Source organism: Panthera uncia, assembly GCF_023721935.1.
Source record: "Panthera uncia isolate 11264 chromosome B3 unlocalized genomic scaffold, Puncia_PCG_1.0 HiC_scaffold_2, whole genome shotgun sequence".
Classification (NCBI taxonomy): domain Eukaryota; kingdom Metazoa; phylum Chordata; class Mammalia; order Carnivora; family Felidae; genus Panthera; species Panthera uncia.
In genome coordinates, this window is record NW_026057583.1 from 5,380,652 (window position 1) to 5,398,591 (window position 17,940).

The 17,940-nt window shown below is 57.4% G+C and overlaps 1 protein-coding gene across 1 annotated transcript in view; it reads left to right on the top strand.

The window, feature by feature from the left end:
- The window catches only part of MTHFS (methenyltetrahydrofolate synthetase), a 37,730-nt gene extending 29,523 nt beyond the window's left edge, over positions 1-8,207 (top strand). The window contains exon 3 of the mRNA XM_049614375.1: positions 7,910-8,207. Coding sequence (XP_049470332.1) covers positions 7,910-8,136 — 227 coding nt within the window. The 3' untranslated portion in view covers positions 8,137-8,207. The remainder of the gene's footprint in view (positions 1-7,909) is intronic.
- Positions 8,208-17,940: the final 9,733 nt, after the last annotated feature.

The following is a 17,940-nucleotide window of genomic DNA, read 5'->3' on the forward strand; positions in this document are numbered from 1 at the left end:
GGGGGTGGGGAGGGGAACTCTCCAGGTTGGGGGGGCGGGGAGGGGGACTCTCCGGGTTAGGGGGGCGGGGAGGGGGACTCTCCAGGTTGGGTGGGGGAGGGAGGGAGTCTCTCTGGATTGGGTGGGTGGGGAGGAAGGGGGCTCTCTGGGTTGGGAGGGCGGGGAGGGGGGCTCTCAGGGTTTGGTGGTGGGCGTGGGGGGGGAGGGAGGCTCTCCGGGTTGGGTGGGTGGGGAAGAAGGGGGCTCTCTGGGTTTGGGGGGGGTGGGGAGGGAGGCTCTCCGGGTTGGGTGGGTGGGGAGGAAGGGGGCTCTCTGGGTTGGGGGCGCGGGGAGGGGGGCTCTCCAGGTTGGGTGGGGGGAGGGAGGGGGGCTCTCCGGATTGGGTGGGTGGAGGACGCCATTGCTGAGGCTCCCAGCAGCTAAGTCCCCATATACTATTCCTGCATCTCTAGCCTTTTCTGGAAGGGTCTAAATTCCTGCCATCTCTACTTTCTCCATTTCAACACAGAGTGCATTTCACAGGGCTAGCTGAAAGCCTTGAACTCAGAAACACCTAGGTGTAAATATAAGGCTTGCCGAGATTGTCTTATGACGTGAATGCCTAGTTAGCGGACTAGTGGTGACCGGTCATGCCTGGGCACAACCCTGCACGTGGCTTCCTTCTGTACCTGGTACTGTCACGACACTTGTAGTCCCTGTGTTTTGACACAAACGTCAGTCAGGTCCTGTGTTCAAAGAAAGGATCTTAGAGGAACAACACAGAAACGACCAGTCACACGACAGTTTGTGTCTTTCGAGGATGATTTTTACATCTTTTGATTCTGTGTTTTACACATTTGCCTCTACGAGGGGATTCCCAAATGGCCGAAACCCATTGTGACCAAACACAGCAGAAGCAATGAAGGTGCATTTGCAGTGGAATTAAAGAAATGGCTGTCTGCCTTAGCTGATTCAGTCAAATACTCTTTCAGAGTGGTACGGAATTGTAGGGAAAGAAATGTTCAAAAAACCCAACTTTTAAATGTAATCGCAAGTTGAGTATTTGTGACGCCTGTGATCACGAAAATGGTTTATTCCCCTGCTCTACGCTCCTACCACGACGAGGGAGTCAAGCGGCCGTGCCCCCGTCTGTGGTTTCTGAGGCAACCCCGACGTGAGCCCAGGGGGTATGGGACTGATTTCTGAGAGTTGTGCTGTGTGCGCTGTCTTGACTGTGTCTGACGGTCCCAGCCGCCTCGTGTTCCAGAAGCGTGTCGGATGCCAGTGTGCGTGTCTCCGTGATTGGCTGCGGGGCCTCGGGGGGTGCATGCGGCAGCTGGTTATGACAGCTGGGGGACTCTACGTTCGCATACGCCCATCTGTCTTCGACGGCAGGTCAGGGTGGCTCTGAGTGATGCTTCGTCGCTGCCGGGTACCGGTGCCGGGACACGGCCCGGGCACCCTGTCCGGCAGCCTGCACGCTCGGCCCCTCGACACGTGCCTTTCCCATGTCCCTCCGTCCCTTTGCCGGACCCCACTCGAACCTTTAGCAGCAGGAACGGTGTGTGCTGAGTCACCATCCACCTGGACAGCAAGCCCTCTGCTGGGTCTCTACCTGTTACTGTTCTTTCTTTCCCGGTAAACAGAACCGAACTAGTATCCCTCTGGGGAAAGGAGAAAACAGTTCCCAGAAGGTGGGGAAAGGATTCCTCCTCCTCTTTTTTTATTATTATCAATCTTTTAAAATTTTTAATGTTTTACTTATTCTTGCGAGGGCACAAGCGGGGGAGGAGCAGAGGGGGGAACAAAAGATCCAAAGTGGACTCCGTGCTCACGGGAGTGAGTCCTACGCGGGGCCCGAACCCACGAACCGTGAGATCGTGACCTGAGCCGAAGTCAGAGGGTCAAGCGACTGAGCCACCCGGGTGCCCCGGACCCTTCCTCCTTAACGGACCGGGGCCGTGTCACCGCGTAGGACAAGAGCTGGTCGCACCAAATCTCACGTGCAGGGAGGGCTGCGTGGCGTCTAGCTGAGGCTTGTTGACGTGATGATGTGGGGACCAGACAGGTAGATACAAAGACCGGTGGCCCCTGCAGGCGGGAGGCCTTGCGGCCGTGGGAGCGGTGGGGGGGGGTGGTGGTGGTGAAGGCGGGGGTACCCACCTGGTCAGGGAGTTTGGGCGTTGTCTTTAAGCCACTGTGGTGGACTAAAGGTCTCTGAGAGAGACGAGTGAGGACGGGGCCAGCGGGGCCAGGCGGCGGGCGCCCGGCTGGACGTGCGGGGGAACCGGCACCCACAGAGCGACAGGTGGAGGTGAGCGCCCTGCCAGCCGCGTGGGGGCCCTGGGGGTGGATCCGCAGTCCCGGACCCGCAGGAAGGGGGGGGGGGATAGACGCCCATGAGGCTGGAGTTCGATCTGCACAGCTTGTTCGGACGCTCAGCACCTGCAGCAGGGTTGGGGCAGAGGGAGCTGGGCGGGCCGACAGGATGCTCTGAGCAGCCCGGGACGGCGGTCTGAGGTCAGGGTGCCCGAGGGGGGTGGGGCTTAGCTGCTGCCCCCTTGGCCAGAGCTCAGAACGACATTTTGTGAAGGTGGCCTGAATGCTCGGTGCTGGCTTCGTGCGTTCGGGGCTGAGAGCAGGTACTGGCACCGGCCGAGTCCCCCTCCGGCGTTTTCCTTCAGGGCCTGGTTCCGCTTCTTTGTCGACGGAGATCCTGCAGCTCAGTGTCTGTCCTCACTGCCCGCTGAGCGCGCCCTCGCCCCAGCGATTTCCTCCTGCGCCCAATCTGATAGACGTTTTCCCGGCCCCCCTCGCCCTTCCTGCCAGCGCTCCGCTCCCTTCCTCCTGAATATCTTTGCTCGTGCCCTACGACGCGGCAGCACCCCGCAGCCTGCCGCCAGACCCGGCCCGCCGCCTGTCTCTGCGGGTAGAACGTTACGGGAGCACAGCCACGCCCGCCCGGGTTCGCGTCTTCCGTGGCCGCTCTCGTGGCACCTGGCAGAGCCGAGTCGTTGTGACACAGACCCCGTGGCCCGTGAAGCCTGAACTACTTTGTCTCTGGCCCCTCACGGGGAGTTTGTTGACCCCGTGCTCTGACATCCCCCCGCCCCGGTTTCCTTCCGCACCCGGAGCTGAGAGAGCGTGCGAGAGCCGGCTCTAAGGGAAGCGCTGGCTCAAAGTCATTCCAAGTGGAGAAGCTCCCCCCACCTGGCGAGAGCGAGCGAGACCGGCTGAGCCTCGGCTGACTCCAGGAAGTTGTTTTCCTGCCTTTCTGTCCCCTCTCTGCCTTCTCCTCCTCCAGCCGCCGGGGGCGACGCGCTGGAATTCTGCCTTCTCTCCCTCTGTCTCTCTTCTTTGTTCACTTGGTGGAAGCACCCATCTTCTCTTGGTTTTCCCTTTGAGGCTTTGCCTTTTCTTAATAACATTTTTAAGATTTTATTTTGGAAAGAGAGAGAGAAAGAGGCAGAGAGACGGGGAGAGAACTCCAGGCGGGCTCCACACTGTCAGCACAGAGCCCGACGCGGGACTCGAACTCACGAAAGATCATGTGAGATCATGACCTGAGCCGAAATCGAGAGTCAGGTGCTTAACCGACTGAGCCGCCCAGGCGCCCTGTTTTTTTTTTTTTTTTAATGTGGTAAATAACACATGACACGAGATCTTCCCCCTTAACAGAAGTGTAAGCGTGCGGTCCGCGTTAACTGTGGCCTCGGCTGCGTCTCTCACCCTGCGCAGCCGGAACTTCCGCACTCCGCACGGCGGCCCCGTTTCTCCTCCCAGCCTCTGGCAGCACCCTTGTGCGCCCCGCTGCCGTGAGCCTGGCTCCTTCAGACGCCTCCCGTGAGCAGAATCTTGAGCATCTGTCCCTCTGCGCCTGGCGTATCTCTCTGGACCCGATGTCCTCCGGCTTCTTCCAGGTTGCGGCAGGTGGCGGGTCTTCCTTTTTCACGGCTGAGTAGTATTCCAGCGCCGGGCCGCGGTTCGTTTATCCTTTTGTCCGTCAGCCGGCATTAGGGGTTTCTAGCTCTTAACTGTTGTCAGTGGTGCTGCTCTGGACACGGGGGTGCAAGCACCTCTTCAAGACCCCGATTTCGGGGTTTTTTCCTTTGGCTAAATACCGCAGAAGTGGGCGGCTAGATGTTCTTCTAATGTTTTAAGGAGACTCTGTGCTGTTTTCCATTGCAGCTGTACCTTTTTATATTCCCAGCAGCAGTATACGAGGGTTCCAGTGTCTCCCACGGCCTCACCAACACTTACATATTCTGCCGTTTCTCTTTTTAACGGACGTCCTAGCAGGTGTGAGGTGGTGTCTCGTGGCGGTGTGGATTTGCGTTTCCCTGACGATGAGTGACGTTGAGCATCCTACTCTGTGCCCGTTGGCTCCAAAACGGAATCAGGAGACATAGGAAATGTGCACAGTTAGTTATTGGTAACAAAATTACATCACTGATCAAAAAACTCCCCAACAAACACAAAGGCCAGGGCCAGGTGGATCACAGGCCAATTCTACCAAGCATTTAAAGAGTTCTCCTGAAACTATCCCACAAAGAAAAAGAGGGAGGAAACCTTCCGAATTCATTCTTCCGAGAGGTCAGCATCACCCAGATAATAAAACCAGGCAAAGATACTACAAAAATAGAAAATTACAGACCAATGTCCTCGATGAACATAGAAGCAAAATCCCTCAACAAAATATTAGTGAGCCATATTCAACAGCACATTAAGTGGGTTATTCACCAAGATCAAGTGAGACTTGTTCCAGGGATCCAAGAATGGCTCAGTATTTGCAAAGCAGGCCACAGGGTGCACCCCATTAACAGAACGAGGGATAAAAACCATATGATCATCTCAGCTGCAGAAAAAGCATGTGACAAAGTACAACATCCAGTCGTGGTAAAAACGCTCAACAAAGTAGGGTTAGAGGGAACATTCCTCAACACGACACAGGCCGTGTATGAAAAACCCATAGCCAACATCATCCTCAGTGGGGAAACCTGGGAGCTGTTCCCCTAAGGTCAGGAACAAGGCAGCGATGTCCACTCTCACTGTTCAAGACAGGACTGGGAGTCCTGGCTGCAGCACGCAGACAAGAAAAAGGAGTAAAAGGCATCCAAATTGGTAAAGAAGAGGCAAAACTGTCTCCGGAGATGATACGATGCTATACGCAGAAAATCCCGAAGACTCCACTGAGCATCTACTGGGACCTGTGAAGGAATTTGGTAAAGTCCCAGGGTACAAGGTTGATACACAGAAGTCATGCACCTGTGGGCCAGCGCTGGCCTTCCCTGGAGAAGCGTCTGCTCAAGGCCTCTGTCCTTCCCGTAATCGGGTTGTTTGCTGTCTGAAGCTGGAGGGATCGCTTTGTCTTTACCTCTGGAACCTCCGTGCCGCTACCGGGCCGAGTCCACACTCAACGCTCTCTGCTGCCCCTCTGTGTGAGCCTCCTGCCCTACTTACTCCCTCCGCATCACTCCGCCCCTGCCAGCCTTCCCTTTCTGAAATCTCCACAGACCCAACTCGGACACGTCCTCGAAAACCCGGCTCAAGGCAGGGTTCGCGTGGATCCTCCCCTGACCGCCCGGCCAGCCGGGCGCCTCTCTGCTGAGGTCTCCAGCACTTCCCGTCTCCGTTGCCTTCGGGCAGTTGGCGGAGGTGGCTGTGTTGTGTCTGATTGGGTGCTGCACACGTGCTAACTAACCCCCAGCTCCTGAAGGGGAGGAAGCGCGTCCCCTGGGGGTGCTTCACACAAGGCACCTGGACGCGCTGTGAAGAGGCAGGAAGCCCGGAAAGGACGAGTGTGCGTGCGTCCTAAGTATAGACGACAGAGCGCAGCTTGCAGCCCGAGGGTGGTCTGGCAACAAGAAGGGACACGGGGGGAGCCAAGTGTAAGTGCACAACAGGAGAAAGGTAACGGTCAGTGACCGGGGCCTCTCCGCGAGTTTGGATGGGAACAGACCGGCAGGTTTGTGCGGAGGGACAGAAGGACACGGCCGTCCTCGGAGCCGGGCTCTGCTAGAGTTCGGCGGGTGTGGCCCGGTGGGTGTGGGCTGGGAGCCAGAGAGAAGCCAAGTGCACCTCGTGGCTCCGCAGGGGGCAGAGCGGCTGTTGGCCGTGGGGGCCGGGCCGGCTGCCGTCTGGACGTCCCTGCTCCCGACACCCTGTTCAGACGGTTCGTGGCTTCCAACCCTGGTGTGTTCCCGGCAGCAGTGCTGCGGAAGGGGTCAAGGCAAGCCCTGGACGCCCTTCCGGAGGCCGAGGACCAGTACGGGAGGGTCCCCGGCACGCCCCTGAGTTGGACCCGTGGGGTGGCTCTGGAGCAGCACGGATCCGTCAGTCTCCCTGGACGAGGCCGCGGGGACCCTTCCGTGGGCCTTGCGAGCCCTTGGAGATTCTCCACCTCATGGTCCTTGCCGCCTTCTTCATGAGACCCCCTCACACCTTCCCCCGTGGCCGGGTCTTTACAGCCTCGAGGACCCCGCCTTCCAGCCTGAGCCCCAGCCTGCTCGGTCTTGATGACGCCGTGGCCGGCTCTGATCCCTGTGGTCCCTGGGAAGGTTCCAGCCAGAGGGCCGTTACGGGGACCCATTTCATACCTTTGGAGCACCCCTGGTAGGCCAAAGCCTGCGGTCACGTGAAGCCGGGGAAACCGGACGACCAGGCAGGCCTTGCCTCTCCGGTGGGAGGGCAATGAAATTTGCAGGTGGCGTGGCCCTCTTCCTGCCCACTGCCCTGGGGAGCAGCTCTGTCCTTTCTGGCTTTTTTCTGACCCTCTCTTGCCCCTCCTGGGACATGGGCCCCCTAGCCTGGGAGGCATGTAGGATCGTACGGACACTTAAAAGAAGAAAGGAAAAAAGTTCTTAGGCCCCATCCATGGACTTCTCTTTAGGTGTGGATGGGGTCTGGGAATCTGCATTTTTGTACTTACAGTTGACCCTTGAACTACTCGAGGGTTAGGGGCGCTGACCTCTACACACAGTTGAAAACACATACAACTTTTGACTCTTCCAAAAGCTACCTTCTCACAGCATGCTGTTGACCAGAAGCCTTGTGATGACACAGTTATCGCATGTTCTGTGTGCATTATGTACTGTTTCCGTACAGTAAAATAAGCCAGAGAAGAGAAAGTCATAAGGAAGTCATTAAGTCATAATTAAGAAACCGTAAGGAAGTGGGGCTCCTGGGCGGCTCAGTCGGCTAAGTGTCCGACTTCAGCTCAGATCATGATCTCATCGTTCGTGGGTTCGAGCCCCGCATCGTGCTCTGTGCTGACAGCTCAGAGCCTGGAGCCTGCTTCGGATTCTGTGTCTCCCTCTCTGCCCCCACCCTGCTTGTGCTCTCTCTCTCTCTCAAAAATAAACATTAAAAAAAAGAAACTGTAAGGACGAGAAAATACATCTGCAGTACAGGACCATATTGGGAAAAGCCACGTAACAGTGGACTTTCCACAGTTCAAACCCATGTTGTTGAGGGTACACACAGAAGGGCGTCGGAGGGATGATTGACGGACTTAACTGAATTGCCGAGTAATTTTTATTTCCTTCTTTGACCCTGTGCTTGTTGGGTTTCCTAGAGTGCTCATATATTTCTTTAGAAATCAGAGAGAGGGGGGTGCCTGGGTGGCTCAGTCGGTTGAGCGACTGACTTCAGCTCAGGTCATGATCTCTTGGTCCGTGAGTTCGAGCCCCGCATCAGGCTCTGTGCGGACGGCTCGGAGCCTGGAGCCTGCTTCCGATTCTGTGTCTCCCCCTCTCTCTGCCCCTCCCCCGCTCACGCTCTGTCTCTCTGTCTCAGAAATAAACATAAAAAAAATAAAATTTAGAAATCGGAGAGAGGCTAGACGCCATCCGAAAGCAGGAACCAGATCCGCGAGTGGTCCGTCGCTTTCGGAAACTGTTAACGCTCTTCTGTGTGTTCGTCTCTTCCACAGGGGGACTTGATCTCATCTTTGTGCCGGGTCTTGGGTTTGACAAGCATGGCAACCGGCTGGGGAGGGGCAAGGGCTACTACGACTCCTACCTGACGCGCTGTCTGCAGCAGCGGGACTCGAAGCCCTACACCGTGGCCTTGGCGTTCCGAGAACAGATGTGCCTCCGGGTCCCCGTGGACGAACACGACGTGAGGGTGGATGAAGTCCTTTACGAAGACTCCACGTAGATCCCGATGCCTGCGGCCCGGAGAAAAGCAGAATACGTGTTTCCCCTCGTCACGAGGTAGCGTGCGTTTTGCCCACTGATGGTGAATATGGACTGCATTGTTTCTAGTGGAATTGCAAACGCCTCACATTAAAGCATCTTCCAAAACCAATAGTGGCACGTTACTTAAAGTGGAGGCTGTCACGCGTGATGTTCCTTCCGCGTAACTTCCTGCCGTCGGCGTGGCGGGCTGATCTTTCCGCTCTGCAGCTTAGGCTAGATGTGTGTGAGGACCTGTGTCCGGCTCGGGGCGCCCGGAAGGTAGACCCCCCCCTCCCCCAGCCCACACCCGGTTTCAGCGAGCCCTGTCTGGACTGGACAGTCTTTGGTGGGCGGGCGCGGGAGACTAGGCAGCTGCTAATTGCTTTGTTGGGGTTTGCTCTGCATACAGAGTTCCCCAAGAATATTCTAGCACTTCATCATGACTGCATTTGCTCACCCTGAGATTTTACGTCTGACACTTTGTGGCTTTTGATGGTTCGTGGACCGAGACCTTTTGTGATTTAAATACTTTAGTTCCGTCTCTGCTGTGCCGTGCGTCGGTCCCTTCCGAGTCTAAGATCTGATATCCTGTCAGTCAGAAATTGTGTGTTTGCTTGCGGTGTCTGCTTTGGAAATGAAGTTTGCTGCGGGCTGGGAGCTGGCAGATGGCATCACAGCGAGGGAAGATTTGGGCGGCTTCCTAGACGCCGCTCTCACACCCGGCGCCCAGCACGTGCGGGGTCCTGTGGAGCGTGTGTCCGTCCCCTCCCCTCCGTTGTCCTGTCGTCCCTTCTGTCCGGGCTCTTAGCACTCCACTTTATGTCTCTAACCACGGTCCACGTGACCTCACAGAACACGGATGTGATCGGGAGGTGGCCCTGCTTGGAGCCTTTCGGTGGCTGTTTGGGGCCCACGGGGTAACGGCCAGGTGGCTTCTCCGTGCGAAGCCCCCGGCCGGCCGGCACAAACGTCTGTGCACGTCCCCGAGCGACACGGGCCTCTCCTGCCCCTTATACCTGGTGAGTGTGCTCTCTCCTCTGGCCTTTCTTCTTTTGTCCAACCCGGAACTCCTGCCTATCATTCAGGACCCCCAGGCCCCCTCTCCGTGAGGCCTCCCCCCACCAGGCCCCGTCTCCCGTGAGGTCCCCCCCCCCCCCCCCCCCCCCCCCCCCCCCCCGCCCCCCCCCCCCCCCCCCCCAGGCCCCCTCTCCCGTGAGGCCTTCCCCTCCCGCCAGGCCCTTTCTCCCGTGAGGCCTTCCCCCCCCAAGACCCCCTCTCCCGTGAGGCCTTCCCCCAGGCCCCGGACAGAGTTAGCACCTCCTGCACTTGTGTAAACCCCCTGGTCACTGTCCTCCTTGTCATGTTGACATGTGTGTCCCTTCAGACGGCTCCGGAGGGGAGGGTGATACCGTCACTCATACTTAGCGGACACCTGCACGTATAGTCCGTGTTTGAGGATTTTTTTGAATGAGTTAATTAAACATCCAGAAAGGTTTCACTTAAAACATGGATCCATATTCTTTGGACAATAGCATATGACTTGTGTTTTATGCACAAAAGTAAAAATACTTTAAAACGTGAGATTGGTGAGATTTGGGAAAGGGTCTCCCGCCTGGGAAGGGTGGCCCTGGTGACCGGGAATGGGCAGGGGTCATCGTGCAGAGGGTATTGGGAAGGGAGCACCCCGAGGCTGCAGGTGGCTCCCTTCAGGGCAGACTCAGACACTGAGGACAGGCCTCAAACCCGGGGACGAGCCAGCACGATAAGGGGCGTGGTGAGGGGCAGCCCCGGTGTGGGAGGAGCGGCCGCTAGATCTGAGCAGAGACGGTTCTTAGCCTTGGGGAACTGGAGACACGTTGGAGCCCCGGCGTCTGTCTCCGACGGCTGCCTGTTCTCTAGAAGCGTGTGTCATTTAACTAGAAGGTCACCTCTGTCCGGCTCTAGTCCGCCCAGCAGACGTCAGTAAGAACAGTGCATGCGCAGCCAGGACAGTGATGAGCGTGGGCGGGTCTAGGTGTGGACGGCCTGTTGCACAACTCGGTTCCTGGCCCCATTCTCCGTGTTTCCCGCAGAGATCACGAATTCAGTTACGCTGCATTTTATTTTATTTTATTTATTTTTTATTTTTTTAGTTACGCTGCATTTTAATCAGATCACGCGTTTGCACGCTTGCTTCCTCGTGAGCCGATGAGCTCCTCGCGGGCGGGTTCTCTGTGGCATGTGGGGTTCGCCGCAGTCCCCAGCACAGGATAAACTCCAGTAAGCCCCTCCTGACAGAGGAACTGGCATGCGGGCTCCCTGTCTCGTGCCCTTGCTGCCTTATACGCTGGTCCCGATCTGCTGCCGAGATTCTGCCCCTTCAGCGTTGTCCCCGGGTCGGATTCTTCTAGAACGCGGTCTCTGTTGCTGTGGTTTCACGGCCTTCCTGGACCCCTCCACGTGTGGGTCGCGAGGTCTGCGCTTTTGGCCCTGCGCGTGCCCTCCACGCACCTCGTGGTCTTTCTCCCTCCCCGCCGCCTGCCCGTTGAAGGGCCCTCTCTCATCTCTGGGAGCCCCCACCCCAAACACTGGTTGATACGCTTGGAAATAAGTAACAGATTCCCTTCCAGATACTACCTTACGCGTTTCAGCAGACACGCGCTAGTGAGAGAGGAGAGACTGAAACAGTCTGTTGTCTGTAAATTGCGCAATACTTAATTTCTTTTATTTTTTGACGCTTGTTTATTTTCGAGAGAGACAGAGAGAGAGTGAGCAGGGGACGGGCAGAGAGAGAAAGACACAGAATCTGAAACAGGCTCCAGGCTCCGAGCCGTCAGCACAGAGCCCGACGCGGGGCTCGAACTCACGCACCGTGAGATCGTGACCTGAGCCGAAGTCGGACGCTCGACCGACTGAGCCCCCCGGGCGCCCCTGAAGTACTTAACTTCTAAAAGGGAAAGAGGTGTGATGGAAATTTTTTGTTTTTGAAAACCTTGTTTGAATCCCTTCTGAGTGATTGAAATGTCTGCTTCTTTTTTTTTTTATTTTTTTTTTATTTTTTTTTTTTTTATTTATTTTTGGGACAGAGAGAGACAGAGCATGAACGGGGGAGGGGCAGAGAGAGAGGGAGACACAGAATCGGAAACAGGCTCCAGGCTCCGAGCCATCAGCCCAGAGCCCGACGCGGGGCTCGAACCCACGGACCGCGAGATGGTGACCTGGCTGAAGTCGGACGCTTAACCGACTGCGCCACCCAGGCGCCCCGAAATGTCTGCTTCTAATCTCAGTTTATTCTAGCGTTTGGTTTTCAGGGCTCTGGTCGCTTTCCAGTTCTGCAAGGAACTTCTTGTGATACACATGACATACACTGGACACGGACGGGAATCTGGAAGTATTTTCATCACTGTACTGGGCAGAGACAGCGCGTGCTGCTGTCGGCCACACGCTGTCGTTCCTGTCCGTCCTGCACCTGTGAGAGCGGTGGCTTCCTCTGTTATTTCCAAGTAAAACTTTTTAATTTTTTTTAATTTATTTTTGAGAGAGCGAGAGTCAGGGAGGGGCAGAGGCAGGAGACAGAGGATCCAAAGCGGGCTCCGCGCTGTGAGCGCAGAGCCCGATGCGGGGCTCAAACTCACGAACTAGGAGGCCGTGACCTGAGCCGAAGTCCGATGCTTAACTGGCTGAGCCACCCAGGCGCCTGTTAACGGTTCCTCCGAAAGTATTTTACCCTGAGAGAGAGAAATGTAGGGGAACCAAAATATTTTTCATGGGTATTTCCTGTCATAAAATACCGTGAACATTCTGTTCTGTCTTCAAGGTGTCCATTTGATAAAATTGGCGATGTCGTCGTGGCAGGGCGCATTCCTTGTCCGTGCGTTCCGGGGATGCCGCTGCTGACGCCTTTACCGTGGGGCCCACCCGGCTCTCCTTGCACACAGGTTCCGGCCGAGGTGACCCCCTCCACGGCTTGACCTACGTAGTTTGTCCTAAAACATGGCCTTTGTCAAAACACGTACTAATCTTGAGACCTCTATCCTCCTCACTACTTAATTTCGTTAATATCCGGACTCTTCAGTTCTTGGGGCGACGCCGTAAGCTGGGATGTGCCAGAAACATCTGTCCTCTTACCCAGCCCCCCCCCCCCGCCCCCCCACTGAAAAGTGTATTCCTGAACTTCTTGTTACTTCTTCTGCAGTGTTTTTTCCCTATTACCTGGTAGTACTTCCTGGCAAAATAAGATGGTTTTTTTTTTGTTTGTTTTTTTCCCCCGTCAACCATTTCACGAGTATTTCAATATTCGCATTGAATATTTCAACATTTCACCATGTTTCCATGGCAGGAAGAACAGTGTTTTCTAGATGGTATGCTACTTGTTTTTTGCTCTTAAAAGACTCCTAAGCGTTTACGACGCTATTTAGCGAACGCTGCTTAAGGCGTATAGAGTTGGCGTTTTATGGGCTTAAATCTCACTGAAAACATCATGGAGGTTTTTGTCTTCATCTTCCGGATCTGCAGCCTCTGTGACCATGGTGGCTTGACACTCGTCATTATACAGGAAGAGACAGTCACGCACCGTGAAGAGCGGACATTTCCTACGTGAAGTATCTTTGTGAAACATCTCGAGTTTGGGGGCTCACCTCTCAGCAGATGTTACTGTTTTTCCTTGTGTGGCTGACGGAAAGCTTTTCTGGGAGTAGAAATGTCCGCTATCATGGCTCACCGCACTCGCCTCCTGAGACTTCCTCTTCGGTCGCTGTTCCTTTTCAAGAGTCTTTTAAGAGGGTTTGCTCAGCGAGAACCACATAAGTGGTACACCCGCGTGCGTGGGAACAGAGAGAAAGCACCGTGTGTCACCCCACTGAAAGCAAATAGCACCCCCCCCCCACGCCCCATGTCTCCCTTCTGGTCCCCCCGCCCGGCTCGCATGCGGCCCGACGTGGGACTCTGACGGCAGTGGGGGAAGGCCACGTGTTTGAACTTTTATATTTTGTATTTGAACTTTTAGCAAAACCTAACTTCTTGTCTCATAGAGGTGAAAAGTAAATACGGACAGAGATCCTAGTTTCTTCTTCCCTACCCGCCCGGGGGTCCCCTTGCCCACTCCCGGGGTGTGTTCCCCGCGAGGAGACAACTGCTGTGGGGACTGTCCACCTAGCTAGGGGGTTGAGGCCTGGCTTGTCCAGTCACCCCAGGAGGGGGCTGTGCAGGTCCTCATGGGGGCCCCAGGCTCCCCTGACCTCGGGCACGTGTCTTGCCTCTCGCTGGAGCCGGCCCCTCTGTGATTCCTCATCTCTGGCCCCCGTGTGCCAACGCCAGTCTCCCCGTCTCCATCCGGGTGCCCTGCTTGGGGCTGTCGTCTAGCTCACAGTGTTTGAGTCGAGGGCATGGCTTCTGTGGTTTGTTCTTTAAGAACAGAGCACCTCGCAGACCCCTTTCACCCAGGAAACCCGTCTTGGCTCTGCCCCTGCCCAGGATCCACCGTTCGGCACGTCAGCTGATTCTGGGTCTAGATAATAAAAGGTCGTGGGGCGCCTGGGTGGCTCAGTCGGTTGGGCGTCCGACTTCGGCTCAGGTCACGATCTCGCGGTCCGTGATTTCGGGCCCCAGAGCGTCGGGCTCTGGGCTGACGGCTCGGAGCCCGGAGCCTGTTTGGGATTCTGTGTCTCCCTCTCTCTCTGACCCTCCCCCGGGGGTTCATGCTCTGTCTCTCTCTTTCTCAAAAATAAATAAACGTTAAAAAAAAAAAAAAAAGGTCGTGACACTTTTTTGTCCCCCCTCCGTATCTCTTTTCATTTTATCCCTGTCTCCGCTGCCCGCTGTGGCCGTTTTCCACCTCAACACTCGGACAAGACGTGTGAAGGAGATCCATTGTGTTTCCTGGTTTTGATTATTGTGTGTCCTGTGAATATCTTCCTTACGCTTTTAATCTTTTGTTTTAAAAGTGTGCTTTCAAAGCAGACAGTTTTCCCAACGGTGAATCGGATCCCAGAGAGTTCGCTTGACTATAAACGGTGAACATTTATTTGGTTCATCACGGAGAAGTAATCTGTTCAGGGCTGAAATGCGGAGGGGCCCGCGCCTGGAAGCAGAGAATGCTGCGGTGTTCTGGAGATCTGGGTTGGGGTACGCGTGGATGTGGGTGCTGTGGGAGAGAGACATTGCTTAAGCCCTAAATGTTTCCTGCGCCTCCGATCGAAGGGTGAGCTACGGTAGCCAGAGTCACTCCCTGATACACCGGCTACAAGAGCCAGCGGGCGTGGAGGCGAGCGTGGTCCTCTCCTCTGGCCCGTGCGCCGCGTTTCCACGCGTCGCTGTCGTGAAACCTCACCCGCGTCGCCTGCCCGCTTGTCGACGTTGGCTGGTTCTCTGTCGCTCAGCGAGTAAGGTGCAAGCCCTCGGCTCGAGTGCGGTCCCCTTTCCGCCTCGGCCACGACTTCCCTGCGTCCCTCCCTCTCCCGTCACAGACACACACGCGCACGCCCCTTTTACGCTCGTCACATCGGGACCCAGTGTTTCGGGTAAGAGCTACATTACACAAGTGGATGCCGGGGTTGGTCTGGAGCAAGAGAGGCGGGAGGCCTCAGGCTGTAGTCCGTTCCAGAAAGTGGCCGTCTGTACCGACCAACACCTTGCCCGGGGGTCTCGTTAGCGCGCAGACTCTGACTCCGTAGCAGCTCTCGAGCGGGACCTGAGGTTCTGCATTCCTGACGGCCTTCCAGCCGCCGCTGCCGCTGGTCCGCCGGGCTCTTCGAGGAGCAGGGCTCTGAGCTGCGCGGTCCGTCGCGGTAGCCCCCTCACACACGGCTTTCGAAAGTTACACTGATGACAATGAGGTGAACTTTGAGACTCACCGCCCGAGTCATACCAGCCGCGTTCTCTGTGCCTGCCGGATGGAACGGCACCGCGAAGAAACCTCTCCACCTCCGCGGAAGGGTCCCTGTAGCGCAGTCCGCCCGCTTAGGCTCCTCCCAAAGTGGGCCGCCCGCCAAGTCAGAGCTGGGACTGGGAGTTCGCGTTAAAACAGGCCCTGCAGGGGGCTCTCATTCTCGCCAAGCCGTGGGACCAAGGATCTAAACTCCGATGTCCCGAGGCGAGCGGGAGCTGGGAACAGGCAAATATGAGAGACAGACGTGAGGCGGCCCGGTAGAGCCGACCTCTGACCTCAGAGCCACGTAGGGTGTTCGTCCCAGCGGTATTCTCAGGTGTGCGGCTGGCCCCAGGTTCGGGTGTCCTCCTGCTCTACCAGGTGCTGGCGTCTGCTGGGGACCACAGGCTGCAGCAGATTCAGGGATGACCTCAGGCCGGCATGTGTGACCGGGAAACGGCTCTTCTGGGTCGTTGTCCTCCCCTCCCCCTCCCCCCTCCTCCCCTCCCCTTCTCCCCACCCCCTCCTCGCCCTCCTCCCCTCCTCCCTCTCCTCCCTTCCTCCCTCCTCCCCTCCCTCTCCCCCCCTCCTTCCTCTCCTCCCCTGCCTTCCTCCTCCCCTCCCCCCATCCCCTCCCCTCTCTATTCCCCTCCCCCTACTCCCCTCTTCCTCCTCATCCTCTCCCCCTCCTCCCCTCCTCTCCCTCCTCTTCCTCTCCCTCCTTTTCCTCTCCCTCCTTCCCCCTCCCCCCTTTCCCTCCTTCTCCTTCCACTCTACCTCTCCTTCCTCCCCCTCCTCCCCTCCCCCCCCCTGTACCCCCCGCAGGGTAGGAGTGGATAACTTCTCTGCCCTCCCAACCGTGGGGCCATTCTGCTTGCTCCTGGGGGATCGCCAGGCCCATGGTCGCGAGCAGCTCGGCAGCTCATGCTTGCGTTAGCCTTCCCTCCTCTGAGCCCTCCCCTCCCGCTTCTCGGTTTACTTCACACGACCCACGTTACCCACTTTTGCGTGTTCTACGTGCAATTCCTCATCCCGGGGACCCAGGCTAAGGCAGCAGGTCTGTCCCTTAGAGTGTGTGGGCGTGTGTCATCCCGTGTCCCTGTGGTGGAGCCTGCAGAGACTCCAGACAGAAGAAGTCCCATCTGACACCCTTTGCACGGGGTTGCTGCAAGGGGGAAGCTGACCGGCGTGGACGGATCCCGGAGCAGAGCTCCACGGGGCCCAGCGGCCGCACGAAGTTCCCGTGGACTCGACTTCGTTCTTTGGTTTCTGAATGGGAGCGATGGGTGGAGGACAGATAAGCCTTGGTTTAGATGCTCTTGGAGAGCGTTCTCCAAAAGCAGAAAGTAAATTAGACTCTACTGTCTGAGATTACTTTGTGTCTGCTGTGACACTTGTGGTTTCTTGCTCTAAACAAAAACCGAACTGAGAAAAGGCAACGTGGAAGCAGCCGTGGGTGTGGTGACGTGCCACCTGCCTCTTTGAGCCCCCGGGTAGCTGCCAGGTTGCCTGCTGCCACCAGCTCACAGCTGAGACCCTCCCCTGGCATCGCCCGCGGCTGAAGAGAGTCGTCTTTCCCAAAGTCACAGCCCTTTCCTGGTGGGAGCCTGTGCCCAGCGCCTGGTCACTGCGGGGCACGAAGGCTGACTCCCTCACTTTGGATCTGACGCCCCCGTAGAAAATTCTAAGTGCTCCCTCCCCCCCCCCCCCCCCCAACTGGCAAGGCCTGCAGGCATCTTCTGGACCACGGCGTCTGCCACGGGCTTGGGGGCAGAGATTGTGCTGGCTGAGGCCGAGTACAGGATGCCATAGCTCAAGGCTCTGGGGTGGAGGCGAGTGGAAACGAAACCCTGGGCGTCCTCCCTGAGGCCCATCAGGGTGCCTAACTCAGCAGGGGCTCCGCCAGATTTGGTGGAAGGACCCTGACCCTGGGGGGCTGCGTAGGCGGCAGGCTTTTGAGGAGTGATTCCTCTTTTTTTTCTCTTTAAGATTTATTTTATTTTTAGAAAGAGAGCCAGCACGAGTGGGGGAGGGGCAGAGAGAGGGAGACGGCGAATCCCAAGCAGGTTCTGCGCTGTCCACTGGAGCCCGACGCAGGGATCGAATCCACGAACCGTGAGATCGTGACCTGAGCCGAAATCGAGAGTCAGACGCTCAACCGACTGAGCCCCCAGGCGCCCCAAGCGATGCCTTCTCGGTAGCAGAATCACCAAACGTCGCCCTTGTTCCCTCTCAGTTCAGACCCACTGAGAGACTGGGCTCAGATGGAGGGCAGGGGAAGCGACAGCCCTGTCCGCCGTCGGGGGAGGTTGTGGCCTACAGGTGAGCCTGCCCGTGCTTGGCTCCCACATTAGGCACACTCGTCCCCCAGCCGGGAGTGAACACCACCGGGCCCACACCTGCAGGCCTTCGGCTGGGGCGGGAGCCCGGCACGCGGTGGGAAGCACGTTCTGCTGTGGGGACGGCGGATCCAGAAAGGAGCAGGACAGGGCTGAGGCCGGCGCGCTCAGTCCTCCTGTGACCCGAGCAGGGGAGGGGGGCGCAGCCTTCCCCAGGAGCCCGTGACGCCGGGAAATGGAAGGTCCAGCAGCGGTCCCCACGTATTTCCGGATGTTTGCTTTTCCGTCTCTGCGCCGGCGGGCCGGCCACTGCGCAGCCATCCCCTCCCCTCTCTGCCCTCACCTCTACCTCCCCTTTTCCCTCCCGTCCTCTCCCCTTCCTTCCCTCCTGTCCTTCTTTCCTTCTGCCCCTCCAGCCCCCTCTCCCTCCTGTTTTCCCCACGCCTCCACCGTGAACCCCAGACGACAGGCCGGTCTGCACAGGAAGGGTCTCTGTCCACGGATGGGGGCCCCCGTGGTGCCCAGGAGAAAGCGGTGCGGCGCGCATGTTCTGCTCGGGCCGAGGGCCACGCGGGAGTCCCAGGCAGTCGGGGAAGTCCCC